At 43.5% G+C, this 17,296-nt stretch overlaps 2 protein-coding genes across 10 annotated transcripts in view; both read left to right on the forward strand.

Annotated features, from left to right (window-relative positions):
- Window positions 1-1,473: 1,473 nt before the first annotated feature.
- On the forward strand, window positions 1,474-6,632 carry LOC139750697 (uncharacterized). Its single transcript, XM_071665374.1, has 2 exons — window positions 1,474-1,662; window positions 5,457-6,632. Exons 1-2 carry the CDS (start codon window positions 1,642-1,644, stop codon window positions 6,453-6,455), a joined length of 1,020 nt encoding a protein of 339 aa, XP_071521475.1. The 5' UTR covers window positions 1,474-1,641; the 3' UTR covers window positions 6,456-6,632.
- A 1,811-nt stretch (window positions 6,633-8,443) lies between these two features.
- Ran (RAN, member RAS oncogene family) overlaps window positions 8,444-17,296 on the forward strand; it is a 13,152-nt gene continuing 4,299 nt past the window's right edge. The window contains exons 1-4 of one of the 9 annotated variants that reach the window (XM_071666057.1): window positions 9,258-9,296; window positions 11,396-11,534; window positions 12,188-12,386; window positions 14,280-14,481. In XM_071666057.1, coding sequence (XP_071522158.1) covers window positions 14,306-14,481 — 176 coding nt within the window. In that variant the 5' untranslated portion in view covers window positions 9,258-9,296; window positions 11,396-11,534; window positions 12,188-12,386; window positions 14,280-14,305. The other 8 variants (XM_071666059.1, XM_071666058.1, XM_071666061.1 and 5 more) reach the window with 8 other exon arrangements.

Genomic DNA, 17,296 nt, shown 5'->3' on the forward strand with positions numbered 1-17,296 from the left:
AGCGCTTGCGCACTTGTAGACGAGCGTTTGATACAAATTGTTTGAATTATGCGATATTTTTTGGATATTAATCGGAATGACATTTTAAAGTAATCATGGATGTGTCCACATCTGATGTAGGAACGACTGTATGACACATAGCAGTTAGATGTAGCTGTTACGATAACAATCATTGTAAATGTTACATTTTCATGGGCCAATTATTCATCTCGTTATTTGTGTCTCACAAGATGCTGCATTGATTTGGTTGCTCTCTCTCTCTCTCTCTCTCTCTCTCTCTCTCTCTCTCTCTCTCTCTCTCTCTCTCTCTCTCTCTCACCTTCGATAGCGTAGTGAGCCAGCACTTTTAGTGACTGTTAAGTTCCTCTCCTTGGCCTCAGGTTACTAACCTCTCTGCTTCATCCACAATGTAGGTTGCTGACATTCAGTCCACGAACGCAAACTCTCTCTGTCTCGCACAAGACCCGACCCACTCGTTCTCCATAACTCAAAGATTTTCCTGCGGTGAGCGCTACGTGCTAGCTCTGGCTAGTGGCAGAAATTCGCCGTGGCTATTCGTAACTTCATAGGTACTCTCTCTCTCTCTCTCTCTCTCTCTCTCTCTCTCTCTCTCTCTCTCTCTCTCTCTCTCTCTGAAAAAGAGGCCTCGATGCGAATGTCATGTAGCAGGAAATGAGGTGCAGAAATCTGTGCATGAAAACTGACCTGGAATTACTGACCCCTACGCATGCACGGGCCCGCCTGGGGTCGAATCTTGGACACGGCAGTCGGCTTACATTATGCCCAGGGGTTCATTCTCTACTTGGGGTTGGTCGATAGATTATATATATATATATATATATATATATATTCCTATGAGTCCACGGGGAAAATGAACGTGGACTCATAGGAATATCTTGATCACGCGCAAAATTGTGATCCTTTCCAATATATATATATATATACATATATGGCACGATATCAAACACGACGGTACAACGAGCCCAGCCCAGCTACATATGAAAGCGTAGATTTCACCTGTGTTTTTTGTTCTTATCTGACTCTCTTCCTACGACCTATACAGCAGCACGACAGATCATGAGTCGTTATGAGTCGTCGTCCCTGGTGCTAAACGACACTGTCATGTGTTGCACTACGACGGAGGACCAGTCGTCCCTCTCCAGATGTTGTGAGAATGCCGACGTAAGTATCTTAAATCTATTTTTGTGCTCTCATTTGAGGTGTTTTATTTGTTTTAGAATGAATCTCCTAACATTATCTAGCGAATGATTATGGCAAGAGAAGCCTCGCGTTAGCGAACAAGTCAGCTGCGTGGGATGAACGAACGAACGGTCGTCGACGGGCGCAAGATTCCTGTAAACAGAAAAAAAACAACGAAAAAAAAAATCCATGATCAATTGTCTCCAGTACATAAGAGAGAGACGACCATGACGTCACGGCGACGGTTAGCAAAACTCAGCTGCCTACCGTCTATGGCGCCAGTCACTCGTCGACAACGCTAAGGAATAGATATTAGAGGACGTCTCTCTCTCCCTCCCTCTCATACCCACCCTCGCTATCTTTTTTTTTTTTCAAGTGTGTCTATCGACTCGTGGCCGCTAAAGTGATACCAATGAGACTTATTACATACGCGAGGTAGAGATGAGCCTAAGCCTTGCAAAGGTAAGTCTAAGATCGGGTCATCATTGAAGCTTATTTAAACTAGAAACATTTCCACGTAGGAAGCCTCAGCATTGGAAGGATTCCCAAGCTGGAAGCCTCCATATTGGAAGCATTTGCACCAGGAAACCTTTGTGTTGGAAGAATTTACACCAGGAAGCCCTTATGTTGGAAGCATTTACAATAGGCTAGCCTGCAGTTTTGGAAGCATTTACATCAAGAACCTCTATATTGAAAAGATTTACACCAGGAAGCCTCGATATTGGAGGTGTTTACACCAGGAAGCCTCAGCATTGGAATTATTGGAAGTAATTAAGTTTAGAAAGCATCTGTATTGAAAGCATTGACGCCAGACATATTAGAAACATGTATAGATCAAGAAGCCTTGATGTTGGAAGCATTTACAACAGGAAGACTTTACATTGGAAGCATTTACACCAGCGTACATCCATATTGGAAGCATTTACACCAGCGAACATCCATATTGGAAGCATTTACACCAGCGTACATCCATATTGGAAGCATTTACACCAGCGAACATCCATATTGGAAGCATTTACACCAGCGTACATCCATATTGGAAGCATTTACACCAGCGTACATCCATATTGGAAGCATTTACACCAGCGTACATCCATATTGGAAGCATTTACACCAGCGAACATCCATACTGGAAGCATTTACACCAGCAAGCCTCTATAAATGGATGTATTCACACCAGCAAGCATCCATACTGGAGGCATTGACACCAGCATGGCTCACTACTTTGAAGCGGTTACACCAGTAAACCTCTATACTGGGATCGTTTACACCAGGATGCCCCTATATTTAAATGATTTACACTCAGGAACGCTTTCCAATTTAAGAGTATTTACTGAGAACAATGAATATTGGAGACACGGTGAAGTGTGTACGGTACTTCAGTGATCCACCCGATTGTTTGCCTCCGTGTGTTACTTTCAGACCGAGAGAGCGTGTCGAGGGTGGGGGGTGTTGCTCTTTGGACGTGGGTGTGCGTTTGAGTGGCTGAAAGTGAACGTACTTTGTCGTCGCGTTTATTCACACACGTCGGACGACGGGGTCTCGAGAGAGCGCGCGCGACCCCATCCATGGTCGTAGTGTAAACTCGGGCAGAGACCCACCACGACCCCCCCCCCTCCCCTCCCCCCCATGGCCGTTGTCTTGACCGCCCCCACTCACACACTCGAGCACGACGGTCCCGGCCTTTGGCCTGTGACCTAACCCTTAAGGTTAAGGTTATCATGCTTAAGGGAGGCCTTACCCTAATGCTCGAAGGTCATACTGTTGTGCCCAAAAGTCACACTGATGGTGAGGTTAAAGACGCTCTGTGTACTGTAGTGTTCTTGTATGTACTTGATGTTTAGTTATTATTGTGGTTTGTTATAGTAGGTACATACCTCCTGCGTTACTGTAGGTACATACCATCTGTGTTACTGTAGGTACGTGCCATCTGCGTTACTGTAGGTACATACAATCTGCGTTAATGTAGGTACATACAATCTACGTTACTGTAGTTACATACCATCTGCGTTACTGTAGGTACATACAATCTGCGTTAATGTAGGTACATACAATCTACGTTACTGTAGTTACATACCATCTGCGTTACTGTAGGTACATACAATCTGCGTTAATGTAGGTACATACAATCTACGTTACTGTAGTTACATACCATCTGCGTTACTGTAGGTACATACCATCTGCGTTACTGTAGTTACATACCATCTGCGTTACTGTAGGTACATACCATCTGCGTTACTGTAGTTACATACCATCTGCGTTACTGTAGGTACATACCATCTGCGTTACTGTAGTTACATACCATCTGCGTTACTGTAGTTACATACCATCTGCGTTACTGTAGGTACATACCATCTGCGTTACTGTAGTTACATACCATCTGCGTTACTGTAGGTACATACCATCTGCGTTAATGTAGGTACATACAATCTACGTTACTGTAGTTACATACCATCTACGTTACTACGTTACAGTTTACTACTTCCTCGTCTTCTCTCCCCAGCCGAATTGTTGGCCCTCCAGACGACACTTTCCCTCCACACACACAAGACACTGCTATGCAAATGAGAAACTACCTCAGTGAGAGACAGCACAGATATAAAGAGTTCATACGTAAACAAATCTTTCAGACTTCTATGTAAGAGTGAGCTCAGTTTTAGACCTCAGAAAAGGCTGGGTAGCTTGTGTGTTCTTCAACTCCCAAAAAGCATTGAACACTATTCACACAAGAGGTTAGTAAGGAAGCTGGATCATCGTGCGGGTATAAGGGAGAAGTTTCCAGCGAACAGAAAACGGTTTTAGTGTAAGGGGAACAAAGTACACACACGTCCGATCGGGGAACCTTCTTGAAATGGTTTGGTCGTTGGTGTGTGCCGCAGGGCACGTCCCTGGGTCCGTCGCTGTTTTCTGATCGATGTAAACAACCAGAAGGATTGAACGTACACAGTCATGTTTACTGATAATGCCAAGGGAAGTAAAGGGTGAGAAGGATTACATGAACATGGGGGGGGGGGTGGGGGAACCTAGACAAATTCTAAAGTTGATATGATACATGGTTGATGAAATAAGGCTCGATTAATGCGAAATAAGATGGTGCACAGTGAAAGAAGGCTTCGCTACAAACATTATATAGGAGAAGATAAGCTGCGGGAGTCTCTGTGTGTGTGTAAGGAATTTGGAAGTCGCGAATGTAGTCAACATGTCGCCAGAACTCGCATAAGGAATATCTGCAAAGGATGAGAAGTCTGGTGGCAAATATTAGAATCATTATGTAAATAGATAGAAATGTTCATCAAATTATTCACAGCGTATATAATTCACAGCGCATATTATTCACAGCCTATATTAGGCCAAGATTATCATGTGTTCCTCACGTTTGATTACCGTGATTAAACAGACACGACTGATGGAGATGCAGAGGAATGCAACAATGATGGCACCAGAATTAAGATAGCTGAGTTGCAGTGAGAGAAATCAGAGGCCATAAAGTTGACCACTACGGAAGAGAGAAGAGTAAGGGGTGACTTGGTTACATCCTCAAGTTTCTAAACCAGTTTGATGATGCTGACAGTAAACAGTACTTGGAAAGACGCAAAGGTAGAGCAGCCAGAACTTGAAACTAAGCAAGACGCTTGTTGGAAAAGATGTGAAGCAGTACTTCTACAGAATCAGGGTAGTAGATGAATGTAATTAGCTGAGCGATGATGACACTGTAAATGCTGGCAGTATACAGAAGTTTTAAAAGTTAGATGTTAGTAGATGAATTTAAGGGATGTGGCCCTCACAACTGTGGAACTCCCACACCCTTCTGTGCGCATAAGTGATTACATCCCACACAGATGAAGTCTAGTGTTACCATACCATCTTACACGCCCCGTTCATTTCCCTAACGCTCCCAGTGGCTGTTGTGCCACGCATGTCTAATTTTCCCAAGTTTTTTTTTTTTTTTGAGGTTTTGAATATGTCTCACCTGATGGCTGACTCCTGGACTAAGCCAACGACATTTAGAACCATTTGTGATGCTTGAGAAAGATCGCCCATCATAGTCTTGTACCCGAATCTTGTTAGCTCACTCATCGAGCACGATGGTACCACCCTTGAGAATGACTGTACGTGCTTAAACGTCGTAGCATCGTGTTCAGAAGTCGTACCGTCGTGCTCTGTGGTTTGACTGATAGGAAAGACTCCTTATTTAATGTCATGGAGGACGTATGTCGCATGATGGAGACTCACTTGTTCGTTTCTCTTTCCCACAGAGTTGGCTGGTGCCACTGGCGATGGCACTGGTGGTGTGCGATGGGTGCCCACACCCCTGGCACTCCCACGGAGGGCTCGCTGGCTCTCCTGACCCAGGCTGTCGGGTCAAAAGGTCCGAGACTCTACAGACAACCAGAGAAGACCAACCTAGACCGGAGGCATCGCCGGATCCCGATGGTGCGACGGCGCTGGGGTCTACGGTCACTGTCGACCGAGGACAACCTCAGGCCGTCGAGGAGTACGTGGCAGCCTCCGAGGCCGAGGACATGAAGGCAAATTCTACAGACGAAGGACCGACTGATGCTCCCTCGGAAACGAGTGATGACATGGAGACGCAAGCGTCCGTTGGTGACGCGATCTCAAGGAGCTTCCTGCTTCCATTCCACCTGCCGTTGCAGCACCCTCCCCGCCCACCGCCACCCCGCCGCCCGCCACCACACCGCCCACCTCCTCCCCACCATCCACCCACCAGACACCCTCCAGTCCCAGACCTCGGCCCCCCGCAGGAGCTTCATCGGCCGGAGTTCGATTTCGACTTCGACCCGCCCGACTTCTTCCAAACCTCTGGCTTCCCTTCTGCCGAAAACCACTTCGGTCCTGCATACATGGACGATGAAGAGTTCTTCGAGCCTCACCCACAGGATGACCATCACCCGCCATTCCCCTCACACCCACCGGAGCACGCGTCCCCATATCTCCCACCGAAGCCCTTCCCCATCGAGGAGGATTCCCCCCCTCCGTATGAACACTACCCCTCTGAGTCGCCCCCAGCAGGAGAAATCTCTTACCATCATCTTCCCCCAAACATCAACTTCATCATGGAGGACTCCATCTACAGGAAGGACGTGCCCATGAAGGACGTGCAGAACAACAGGGACAAGATCCATGACAACTTGGCTCCCGCCGGGATCAAGGGCCTGGACCCAGAGTTGCTCGAATTCATCAAGCAACACACCGAGTCTTACAAGAAGGCGGCGGGTGCCACAGACGGGTTTTGAAACGCCCCTGGCAATCACCCACATCATTCCCTTACATTGTAATTACACTTCACCATTACCATCAATAGTTATAGACTATGTTACGAATCTATATTCTATACATTGTTATCTCTCGGTAGGAGAGAGACTATATTTTTTTTTTTCATTGTTAGTATTTTTCTTGTCAATAAAATTAGAATGCCTCTTGCAGTTTGTTTACAAAGCGTTTTCTGTTAGCACTTGTTATTATGTACGACTACCCAAGACATACGACCTTTGGGGTGGGTGGTCAGCCAGGCATGTGGCAGACGACTTTGTTCGTGCTGACGACTGACGTTCGTATGTCAGCCCTTCCTGTCGTGCTGACAAGGTGCTACGTTGTGCTCAAAGGTCGTACTACCCAGTTCAGGGGCGTACCGTCGTGCTCAAGGATCGTACCACCAAACTGAAAGTCGTACCGTCGCGCTCAAGGGTCGCACTACCCAACTCAGGATCGTAAGTCGTGCTCAAGGGTCGTATCAACTGATCCATGGGTCGTACCGTCGCACTACCCAACTCAGGATCGCAAGTCGTGCTCAAGGGTCGTATCAACTGATCCATGGGTCGTACCGTCGCACTACCCAACTCAGGATCGCAAGTCGTGCTCAAGGGTCGTATCACCTGATCCATGGGTCGTACCTCGCACTACCCAACTCAGGATCGCAAGTCGTGCTCAAGGGTCGTATCAACTGATCCATGGGTCGTACCGTCGCACTACCGAACTCAGGATCGTAAGTCGTGTCCAAGGGTCGTATCGTCCAGCTCAACGGTCGTACTCAATTAGTTTTGCATATTTGGGCAACTTCAGTGAACTTTCTTCTTTATGAATCTTGAGCAAGCACAGCGCCGCTTCCCTGTCATCACCCTCCAATCACTTGCCGAAGGGGAAAGTGATCGCTTCCAATATCGTAACTTCAAAAAGTCACTTTCCAGGGGAGAAAGTGATGGCTTCCAATATCGTAACTTCAAAAAGTCACTTTCCAGGGGAGAAAGTGATCGCTTCCAATATCGTAACTTTAAAAGTCACTTTCCAGGGGAGAAAGTGATCGCTTCCAATATCGTAACTTTAAAAAGTCACTTTCCAGGGGAGAAAGTGATCGCTTCCAAGTTGTCACTTTCCACTCGCGTTGCCCGGAGCTTTCCCCGTAGCTTGATAAAGTGATTGTTCTTATCTGCGCCCCTTGATTACGACGGTACGATCCTCAAGCACGACGGTACAGTTCTTAGGTGTGACGGTACTATCCTTGAGGACGACGGTGCGATCCTTGAGCACGACGGTACGATCTTTAAGTGCGATGGTACTATCCTTGAGCACGACGGTACGGTCCTCTAACGCGACGCCACAGTATTTAAGCGTCATGGTACGATCCTTGAGCACGACGGTACAATCCTGGAGCACGACGGTACGATCTTTGAACACGACGGTACGATCTTTGAGTACGACTGTACGATCCTTGAGCACGACGGTACGATCTTTGAGCACGACAGTACGATCCTTGAGTACGACTGTACGATCCTTGAGCACGACGGTACGATCTTTGAGCACGACGGTACGATCTTTGAGTACGACGGTACGATCCTTGAGCACGACGGTACGGTCCATGACACATGGGACGTCTCCGTCACAGCATCTCCGTTCTGTCTCGCTCCAAATGGCATTTATCACAGTTCACATCGACTTTCTCTCATCATCACACACAACTCGTGGGATCAACTTTTTCGTTGATCTGCGTCCTTTGCCGGACTTAATTTGCATACTAGATATTGTTCAAGCATTCACATGCAAGTGATTTTTCCCTCCATGCCATAACGTACATGGATTTCACAAGCCCTGAGACGCGCTGATTCAGAATGAAGGACATTGTGTAATATGTTGTAATAGGTTTTATAAAAAAAAAAAAAAAAAAAATAAAATCGATTACGAACGTAGCTTGGTGGCCTGTGAACGATAATCCCGCATCACCACCTGCAGTCGGGAGTTATCGTTCAGTCGACATAAACTAAAATTATTCTGCCGTAAGGTCGTAATTTTAGGCTGCTTCCACTCACATCTATTACATAGGCTGAGGGAGGGGTGAAGACAAGGTTATTTGCTCAAACTAAACACAGACATCTTGCCTCAAGTATCCTGTTTCGAAATCAAGGACAGTGTTACATAATGCTTCGTCGTAGTTCAGTCACCCACGTTTCCAGGAGAGCATATTCACCTTATGATTAATATTACAGAGAAGAAATGGATTCACCCTTCTTTGTTTTCAGAATATGTGACCGGTCGATAAGTTACTCGTCAGATTAGAAAATGATGTCAAGATTTATTTCACCGGTTTACTGAGTCACGTGATCAAAGCTTTAGGCAATATTTTCTTGTTATAAGATTCAGGCCAGATTCAGTTTCAGAGAAAATATGATATTAGTCAATTTCTTTATAATTTATCAATTAAATTAGTATTTAGGCAAAAGGGAGACATAGGTTATTTCACTACGAACATCAATAATACAGGCAAATCTTGAAATTTTACAGCATCTGTTCTCTGCAGTATATGTGACGTCATTGAGCGGGACATTCAAAATTGATGTTATGAAGATATTTCTCGAAAATACGACCTTACGTTGTTACACTTCCCATGGGTGTATCACATGGTATTTGACCATATGTATCTCGATCGAAATAATGTACTGAATAAACCAGATAAAACCCAGAATATGGAAAACACGTGCCGCTTCAAACTTGGCGGCTGACCAATCAGCGAGCGAGTGGCCGGAGCCTTGCCTAGCCGCCACCTCGAGTCATTGACGGGATTCTGGTCCGTACAGCTCTTCTTGGTGAGTATATTACATCGTCTTATAACTGTGACATCGGTGTGTTCTCGGATTTTGTGCCACCACGATCGAAAGTAAATATCCCGAGCTCTTTGCTGGTAAGGTTAGTTTGGTGAAATCATTTATACTTTCGTAGATAATGGAAGGCGGAAGATGGACGTGAATGTGAAAATCCCGTCAAACAAAGAAGATGGCGATTGGCGCTCTTAGCAGTGAATTTTAAGTTCTGTAAAGTCAACTAGACCGTCTTTAATGTAATGCTAGTGTTCTTTAGAGAAGGAAGGAGGAATGGTGATGTCTGCCGTGATGAAAATTTTGTACTGAATTGTGACATTAACGTAGTTATGCTTGATCATCCTGCCACACCCTGGTAGAGTCATTAATAGAGTTTCTTGAATATTCTGCTATCTTTAGTTTGAAGACAAAATCACTTAAAGGCGGCGTGTGTGTCCTGAGAAGCATCCCTCTTAAGACGTTTTGCCAAAGTTTCAAAATGAATTTGCATCACATGGGTTGGAGAGTGGGTCAGAGTCTGTCATTCAAGGGAAGGGGGGCACGTGTTAATTTGGACAGATTTAGGAGCTTAAACAGGTTTATTAGACAATCTTAAGATGTGTTGAACACCAGGGTACAGCGCTACAGCACGCAGGTACAAGACCGTGTAGTGTAATGGCTGGTGTAAGACCTAACCTTGGCCAAGCCAAAGGTCAAGCTGTCATACCCCAAGGTTCCTATCACCTTGCTGCATGATGGTACCATTGTGCACAGGAATGGTACCGTTGTGCACAGGGACGTAGGTACCGTCGTGCACAGGGACGTAGGTACCGTCGTGCACAGGGACGTAGGTACCGTCGTGCACAGGGACGTAGGTACCGTCGTGCACAGGGACGTAGGTACCGTCGTGCACAGGGACGTAGGTACCGTCGTGCACAGGGACGTAGATACCGTCGTGCACAGGGACGTAGGTACCGTCGTGCACAGAGACGTAGGTACCGTCGTGTATAGGGACGTAGGTACCGTCGTGCACAGGGACGTAAGTACCGTCGTGCAGTGGGACGTAGGTACCGTCGTGCACTGGGACGTAGATACCGTCGTGCACTGGGACGTAGGTACCGTCGTGCACGGGGACGTAGGTACCGTCGTGCATAGGGACGTAGGTACCGTCGTGCATAGGGACGGTACCGTCGTGCAGTTATGGTACCGTCGTGTATAGGGACGTAGGTACCGTCGTGCACAGGGACGTAGGTTCCGTCGTGTATAGGGACGTAGGTACTGTCGTGCACTGGGACGTAGGTACCCTCGTGAATAGGGACGGTACCGTCGTGCAAAGTGATGGTACCGTCATGCACAGGGACGTAAGTACCTTCGTGCACAGTGATAGTACCTTCATGCACAGGGACGTAGGTACCGTCGTGCACAGGGACGTAAGTACCGTCGTGCACAGTGATGTTACAATTGTGATTAATGATGGTACAGTCGTACATAGGGTTGATATCGTGCTTGATGGTGGTACCATAGTATATAAGGATGGTACTGTCGTTCTTAAAGTATGGCATATATATATATATATATATATATATATATATATATATATATATATATATATATATATATATATATATATGATTTATTTCATGGTATGCAGAGAAGTAATAAGGCACATGATGTCCACATATGCTTGCAAATGTATGTTTAAATGCACGTTAGGGCAGGAAGATCAATGGAATTGGTGAGTGCAAGTCTCTGAATGGTTTGTATGGGGGGTTGGTTTGCCAAGAAATTTGAAGCATGTCATCATGTGTCAGACAACCATCATACTAACATTAATTGCTGAGAGCTTATCTTAGCTCCTTACTGTTATCTTTAAATGTTATTTTGTTTGGCATTGATACCATAGAGAATACAGTAAGTTGCAGTGCATGGATGCAAGCATTTTACTTTGTAATGATTATGAAGTGTTATATCTCGAACAATGTTGGGTTAATAAAGTCAGGAGCTCTTTTACAATTCTGCTTAACAGAATGATGTCATTATTGATCTTTTGCTCATCAGAAATTATTTGTAAACGTTTAATACTTTCATTTTTTTGTTTTACGGAATAGGTGATAAATCTCAAATTGGAAAAGAATCGTGTCGTTATCATACCACTTCACCCACTGGAGACTGTTGGCAAGCTAATGACACGTTATTTATTTTCTACAATATATCTTATCACTGTCAAGACAGTATGAGATTCTACAGGTAATAAAAAAAACCACACCTCTGAATTAAAAGATAATTTACCAGTTTAGCTCTACTTGGGAACAAGATTTGGAGTTTTAGTAATTCAATTTAGTGGTGGTTGTATTCTGCTTAGAGAATAAATTGAATATTGAGGAGCATTATATTTTACAGTATTGAATAGCATTATGGTGTGGGGTCTCTGTGAGGTAAGGTGACACTTGTGCAAAATGAACAGAACCTTTGAAAACATTGCCTAACTTCCATAGCAATTGAAAGTTATCTTAATTTGGATATACCAGACTTGAGAAACCGAAATAGTAGAAAAGACTTTTGATGACTGAGTATACATAAGTACCCATATGCTATTTGTCGAAAATATTGGGATGTCTGGTATTTAAGCTGCCAACAAAGATAATTCTGGGAGTATAACTAGGATACCTTATTACTGACAGTAATCATATGAACTGAATTGTTAGTAGTACTCTGTTACATCTGCATTGATTGATAACTTATGATTGGTGCAGCACCAAAGAAAATAATTACTGGATATTCCTATCTAGTTCCTAGAATGATGGAATAGGTAGAAAGTACAAATTATTCCATTGAAGAGCATATGTAGTGAAGGAAATGTGGAAAACTCCGTAAATGTCAGGCTCATTTATTCATTGTAGGTAGCAAACAAGAATTACCAAGGGAAGACCCATGGGTTATTTGAGCAGAAAAAACATGCTGCTGTCAGTAAGATAAAGAGCCACACAACTTGGCATTCAGGAAAAGAAGCTGCAGATTTGGCCGCGTAGGGTAGAAGAAAGTAGTCTTTATGCAAATGATAGCTCAAGAAGTTTGAAGTACTTTGATGTTTCATTTATGGTAAGTTTACCTAATGGATAAGGATTATTAGACTAATGGTTACAGTTGAGTGACATCATTTATATTTCTAATTCAGTTAAATTTTGATGGTAAAAGCTTAAAGCAGCTGCACAATGTCAAACCAGAAATTGTCACTGCTGCCCAGCGCCCTGCCTCTGTCAGGTCTTATCACCCCTGGATTTAATCATGAAGAGAAGAAGAAAGAGGTAGATATAGTGTTTTGTGAGAGAAATCTGGATGCTAAGGTTATGAGTGAATGCAAGTTGATAGGGGTAGAATGTTTTGGGGATGTTTAGGTAGGTAGGCCTGGGGTTAGTGAGAGGACATGATTGAAGGAGGGGATGGCACTTCTGATGGGAGAGCTGTGGGATTGTTCAAGTGTGTAAGGAAGTGAGTTGAAGGTTGGTGTGGGAGTGAAAGTGGGCTACTGGTGGTGGGTGATGGTTAGTGCTTGTGCTTCTGGTAATGAGAGAAATGAAGAAAGGATTGCTTTGGCAGTTTTGATGAAAGGGATTAAGTTTGGGTGTTGAGATCTGAATGTAGCAGTTGGGAAGTGTTTGTTAACTGTTGTAAGTGAAAATAGGGAAAGAGCTCATCAAGTTATGTGCTAAAAAAGGACTTGGTTTTCTTCCTCTTCTTAGAAGTAGCTCCTTCCTCTGTTCTTGATTTGGTAATTCGGTAATACCGGAGGGGAGGAATTAAGGCTCACTACTTTCTGATTTTGAATAGTAATGATGCAGGAGCAAAGAATTTAGTCCTCCACATCCATCTCTCTTGGTCATCCATGACACACAGATATTTGTTCAGTATTATTTCTAATGCACCAGTGCATGCATATGCAAGAGGAGTGGGGTTGAGGTCCACAGACATTGTTGGACTACTGCCTAATGCACAGCCATGCAGAGTAAAGGCTATTGGATTGAAAATGCTGGTAGAAATGGGAGGCTAATTGTCTTATGATTTCTTGGAGCAGAATGTAAAAGTTTGCAATAGTTTTAGGAAAAGGAAATAGTATGTATGAAAGGAGAGGTGAAAATGTATGAGCCAGGAAAAGAGGTCAGCCTGAAGAGATGAAATGAAGTGAAAGTGGCATAGGGCATAGAAGGGTGAAAAGTGTTTAGAGAAGCAGTGCTTATGTCTAAATGAAGTGTATGGTACACATATATATGAGATGGGTAGCAAGTGATTGCTTGAGGAAGCTGAATTGCTTGTGAAAGAAATAAAAACCATATTGTCCATACCATACTTAGGAATGGAGATGTGCGAGTGATTGGGTAGATTATAAGGGAATGGTATGAAAGCTGAAAAATAGCAAATAAGACATGGAGCAAGAGGGTGCCTTTGAACTTTAGATAAGAAAATGTTGGAGAAGGAGGTGAATAGAGTTAGGATAACAAGACAACAAATGGGAGCATCAGAGCAAAAACATCCAAGTTTCTGTCATCAAGCATGACACCTGTCTTTCCCTTCTGATTATCCTGGTTACAACCCTGCTCATTCAGACTTCACAGACTGAGCTTTCACTGACAAATTCTTGCTTGGCTGTAGCCGTAACATCTGTTCCTGTTTTTAAAAAGTGATGATACAAGAAAGGAGGATTTTTAGCTCCTAGTTGTCACTTACAACATATAGTAGATACGCTGGCAGAATTCTTATTCTATTACCAGTGATAGGGGAAGTGGGAATAAAACCTTGAACTTGTATGACAGCTCAGTTTAGTGTGAAAATAAGAAATGTATATGTTTTAATAGAAATTTTGTTTGACTTAACTCACCAGATGTGGATTGAGGGTGTTTACAGGTGAATAGAGATGTATAGACCCGATTCACCTTGTGAAATTGGGAATGAAATACCAGCAATAGACAGACACCTACATGATAAATTTGTCCTCAGAACTCGCCAACTTCAAATCCAATACAATGGCGGCAGAACAGGAGATGCCTACATTCAAGTTGGTGTTGGTTGGAGATGGTGGCACTGGTAAAACCACATTTGTGAAGAGACATTTGACTGGCGAGTTCGAGAAGAAGTATGTAGCTACACTTGGTGTGGAAGTCCATCCTCTTGTATTCCACACCAATAGAGGACCCATCAAGTAAGTTTTAGACATTGTTTTCTTTTGAATTATTGAATAGGTACTGGATAACACAAGAAATATAATTTCCACCAAACAGGTTTCACAACACACCTACACTTGCATGCACTATCAGAAATGGAAGATGAGTTTTCACTTCTGTTGTCAGCTGTAATTGCTTTCTGATTGCAAATTCAGAAATAGATTAATTGTAATTAATATACTTAGATTTAGGGGAAAAATGCCCCCTGTGGTTAGTTAAAAGAAATTACCACCACCTTACATGCCTATTCCAACCTAGTGAGGAAATGTTAGAAACCAATGACTGCTTCATTTGCACCTTCACGGTGAAGTGGTTAATGTTCCTGAGTGTGACACATTCAAGGGCCACCCAGGGATTATTACATAGGGTTCGAACTTGGTCCACGGTCAACCTAGTTGTTCCTCCACCCCTTGATCAGTAAAAACGGGTACCTAGCTCAGTGTAGGTTTATATATATGATATATTTATATATACTTGATTGCCATTTCCTGCCTTGGTCAGGTAGTGCCAGGAAACAAAGAATGGCCCTTCCTCTCATATACTCATACATGTACATATACATATATCAAGATAGACATATGCATATATACACGTTCATATTCATGCTTGCCTTCATCCATTCCTGGTGCTACCACCTGCTTCAGCTAGGTAGCAGGGATACGGACCAAAAAGGCCACATTCATTCACACTCTGTCCTTTCCATGGTTTACCACAGACGTTGCATATGCCCTGGTTCAGTCCATTGACAGCATGTCGACCCTGGTATACCACATTGTTCCAATTCACTCTGTTCCTTGCATGCCTCTCACCCTCCTGTATGTTCAGGCCACAATTGCTCAAAATCTGTTCCAATTCACTCTGTTCCTTGCATGCCTCTCACCCTCCTGTATGTTCAGGCTACAATTGCTCAAAATCTTTTTCACTAGCCTTCCACCTCCAGTTTGGTCTCCTGCTACTCTTTGTTCCCTCCAACTGTGACATATCTTATTTTTCAATCTTTCCTCACTCATTCTCCATGTCCCAATTCATTTCACCACACCTTCTTCAGCTCTCTCAACCACACTCTTTTCATTTCATATTATCTCTCTTACCCTTCTGTTACTTTATCAAACCACCTCACAACATATTGTCCCCAAATGTTTCATATCCAGTACATCCACCCTCCTATGTACAACCATGTAAAGTTGGAACTACTATCCCATCAAACGTACCTATTTTGCTCTCTGAGATAACGTTCTCTCCTTCCACACATTCTTCATCACTCCCAGAACCTTCGCTCCCTCCCCCACCTGTGACTTACTTCCGCTTACATGGTTCCATTTGCTTCTAAGTCCACTCCCAGATATCTAAAACACTTCTTCCTCCAGTATTTCTTCATTCAAACTACATCCCAGTTAACTTGTCCCTCAACTCTACTGAATTTAATAATCTTGCTCTTATTCATATTTACTCGTCAATTTTCTCCTTTCTTAACTTCTTCAAACTCAATCACCAGCTTCTGCAATATCTCACTCTAATCAGCCACCAAAGTTGTATCATCAGTGAACAACAACTGACTCTCTTCCCAGGACCTCTCATCCCCAACACACTGCATACTCACCCTTTTCTCCTAAACTTGCATTTACCTCTCTAACTATCTTATTCATAAACAAATTAAACAACCATGGGGACATCACACACCCCTGCCGCAGACAGACCTTCACTGGGAATCAATCACTCTTCTCTCTTTTAAGATCTTCCACAAAGCATCTCTATCAACCCTATCATATGCCATCTCCAGAGCCATAAATGCTACATACAAATCCATCTGTTTTTCTAAGTATTTCTCACATTCTTCAAAGCAAACACCTGATCCACACATCCTCTACCACTTCTGAAACCACACTGTTTTTCCCCAATCTGATGCTGTACATGCCTTCACCCTCTCAGTCAGTACCCTCCCATACAATTTCCCAGGAATACCCAACAGACTTGTGCCTCTGTAATTTGAACACTCATCTTTATCCCCTTTGCCTTTGTACTGCGGCACTATGCATGCATTCAGCCAATCCTGTAATATTATATTATGTATAGCGTTAATGAGATATCTTTGATTTGGCTTCATTTGCCGTGCCACACCAGTTAACCTGAAAAAATTCGCTCTTTAGCTATCATGTATAAAGTTCTGAAACCAAAGCCTACCATAGTATTCTTGGTAATTGTTAATTGTGTGCAATGGTATGTTCTTTTGACAGGCTTAGCAGCTGGGATTTTGGCTGTATGAGTGTCACTCTTAAGATATGTATATATTTGGTGCATTACACATGATAGCTTTTGTATGGATGTGAACAGGTATGGCCTTTCTTTGTCTTTTTCCTAATGCTACCTTGCTGATGCAGGGGCTGCAGTCAAGTGTGTGGGAAAAAAGAGAATTTATGTTATCTATTTTCCTTCATTCATTTGTGCTGTTTTCTGTGGGATTAGGTGGTGTTGGGAATGGATGAAGGCAAGCATGTATATGTACATGTGTATGTATTTGTGTATATATATATGTAAGTGTATGTTCATATATTTATAGACATGAGTGGATAGGTCTTGTATGTGTGGCCTTTCTTTGTCTGTTTCCTAGTGCTACCTTGCTGATGCAGGGGCTGCAATCAGGTGTGTGGGAAAAGAAGAGAATTTATGTTATCTGATTTCCTTCATGCATATATGCTGTTTCCTGTGGGATTGGGTGGCATTGGAAATGGATGAAGGCAAGCATGTATATGTACATGTGTATCTATTTATGTATATATATGTAAGTGTATGTTC

The sequence above is a fragment of the Panulirus ornatus genome, chromosome 10, assembly GCF_036320965.1.
Source record: "Panulirus ornatus isolate Po-2019 chromosome 10, ASM3632096v1, whole genome shotgun sequence".
NCBI classification, from domain to species: domain Eukaryota; kingdom Metazoa; phylum Arthropoda; class Malacostraca; order Decapoda; family Palinuridae; genus Panulirus; species Panulirus ornatus.

Bases quoted from the DNA above. Each gene is read 5' to 3' on its own strand.
- LOC139750697 (XM_071665374.1), top strand. From the start codon at position 1,642: ATGAGCCTAAGCCTTGCAAAG. The intron at 1,663-5,456 runs GTAAGTCTAAGA...TCTTTCCCACAG, and splicing joins TGAGCCTAAGCCTTGCAAAG to AGTTGGCTGGTGCCACTGGC.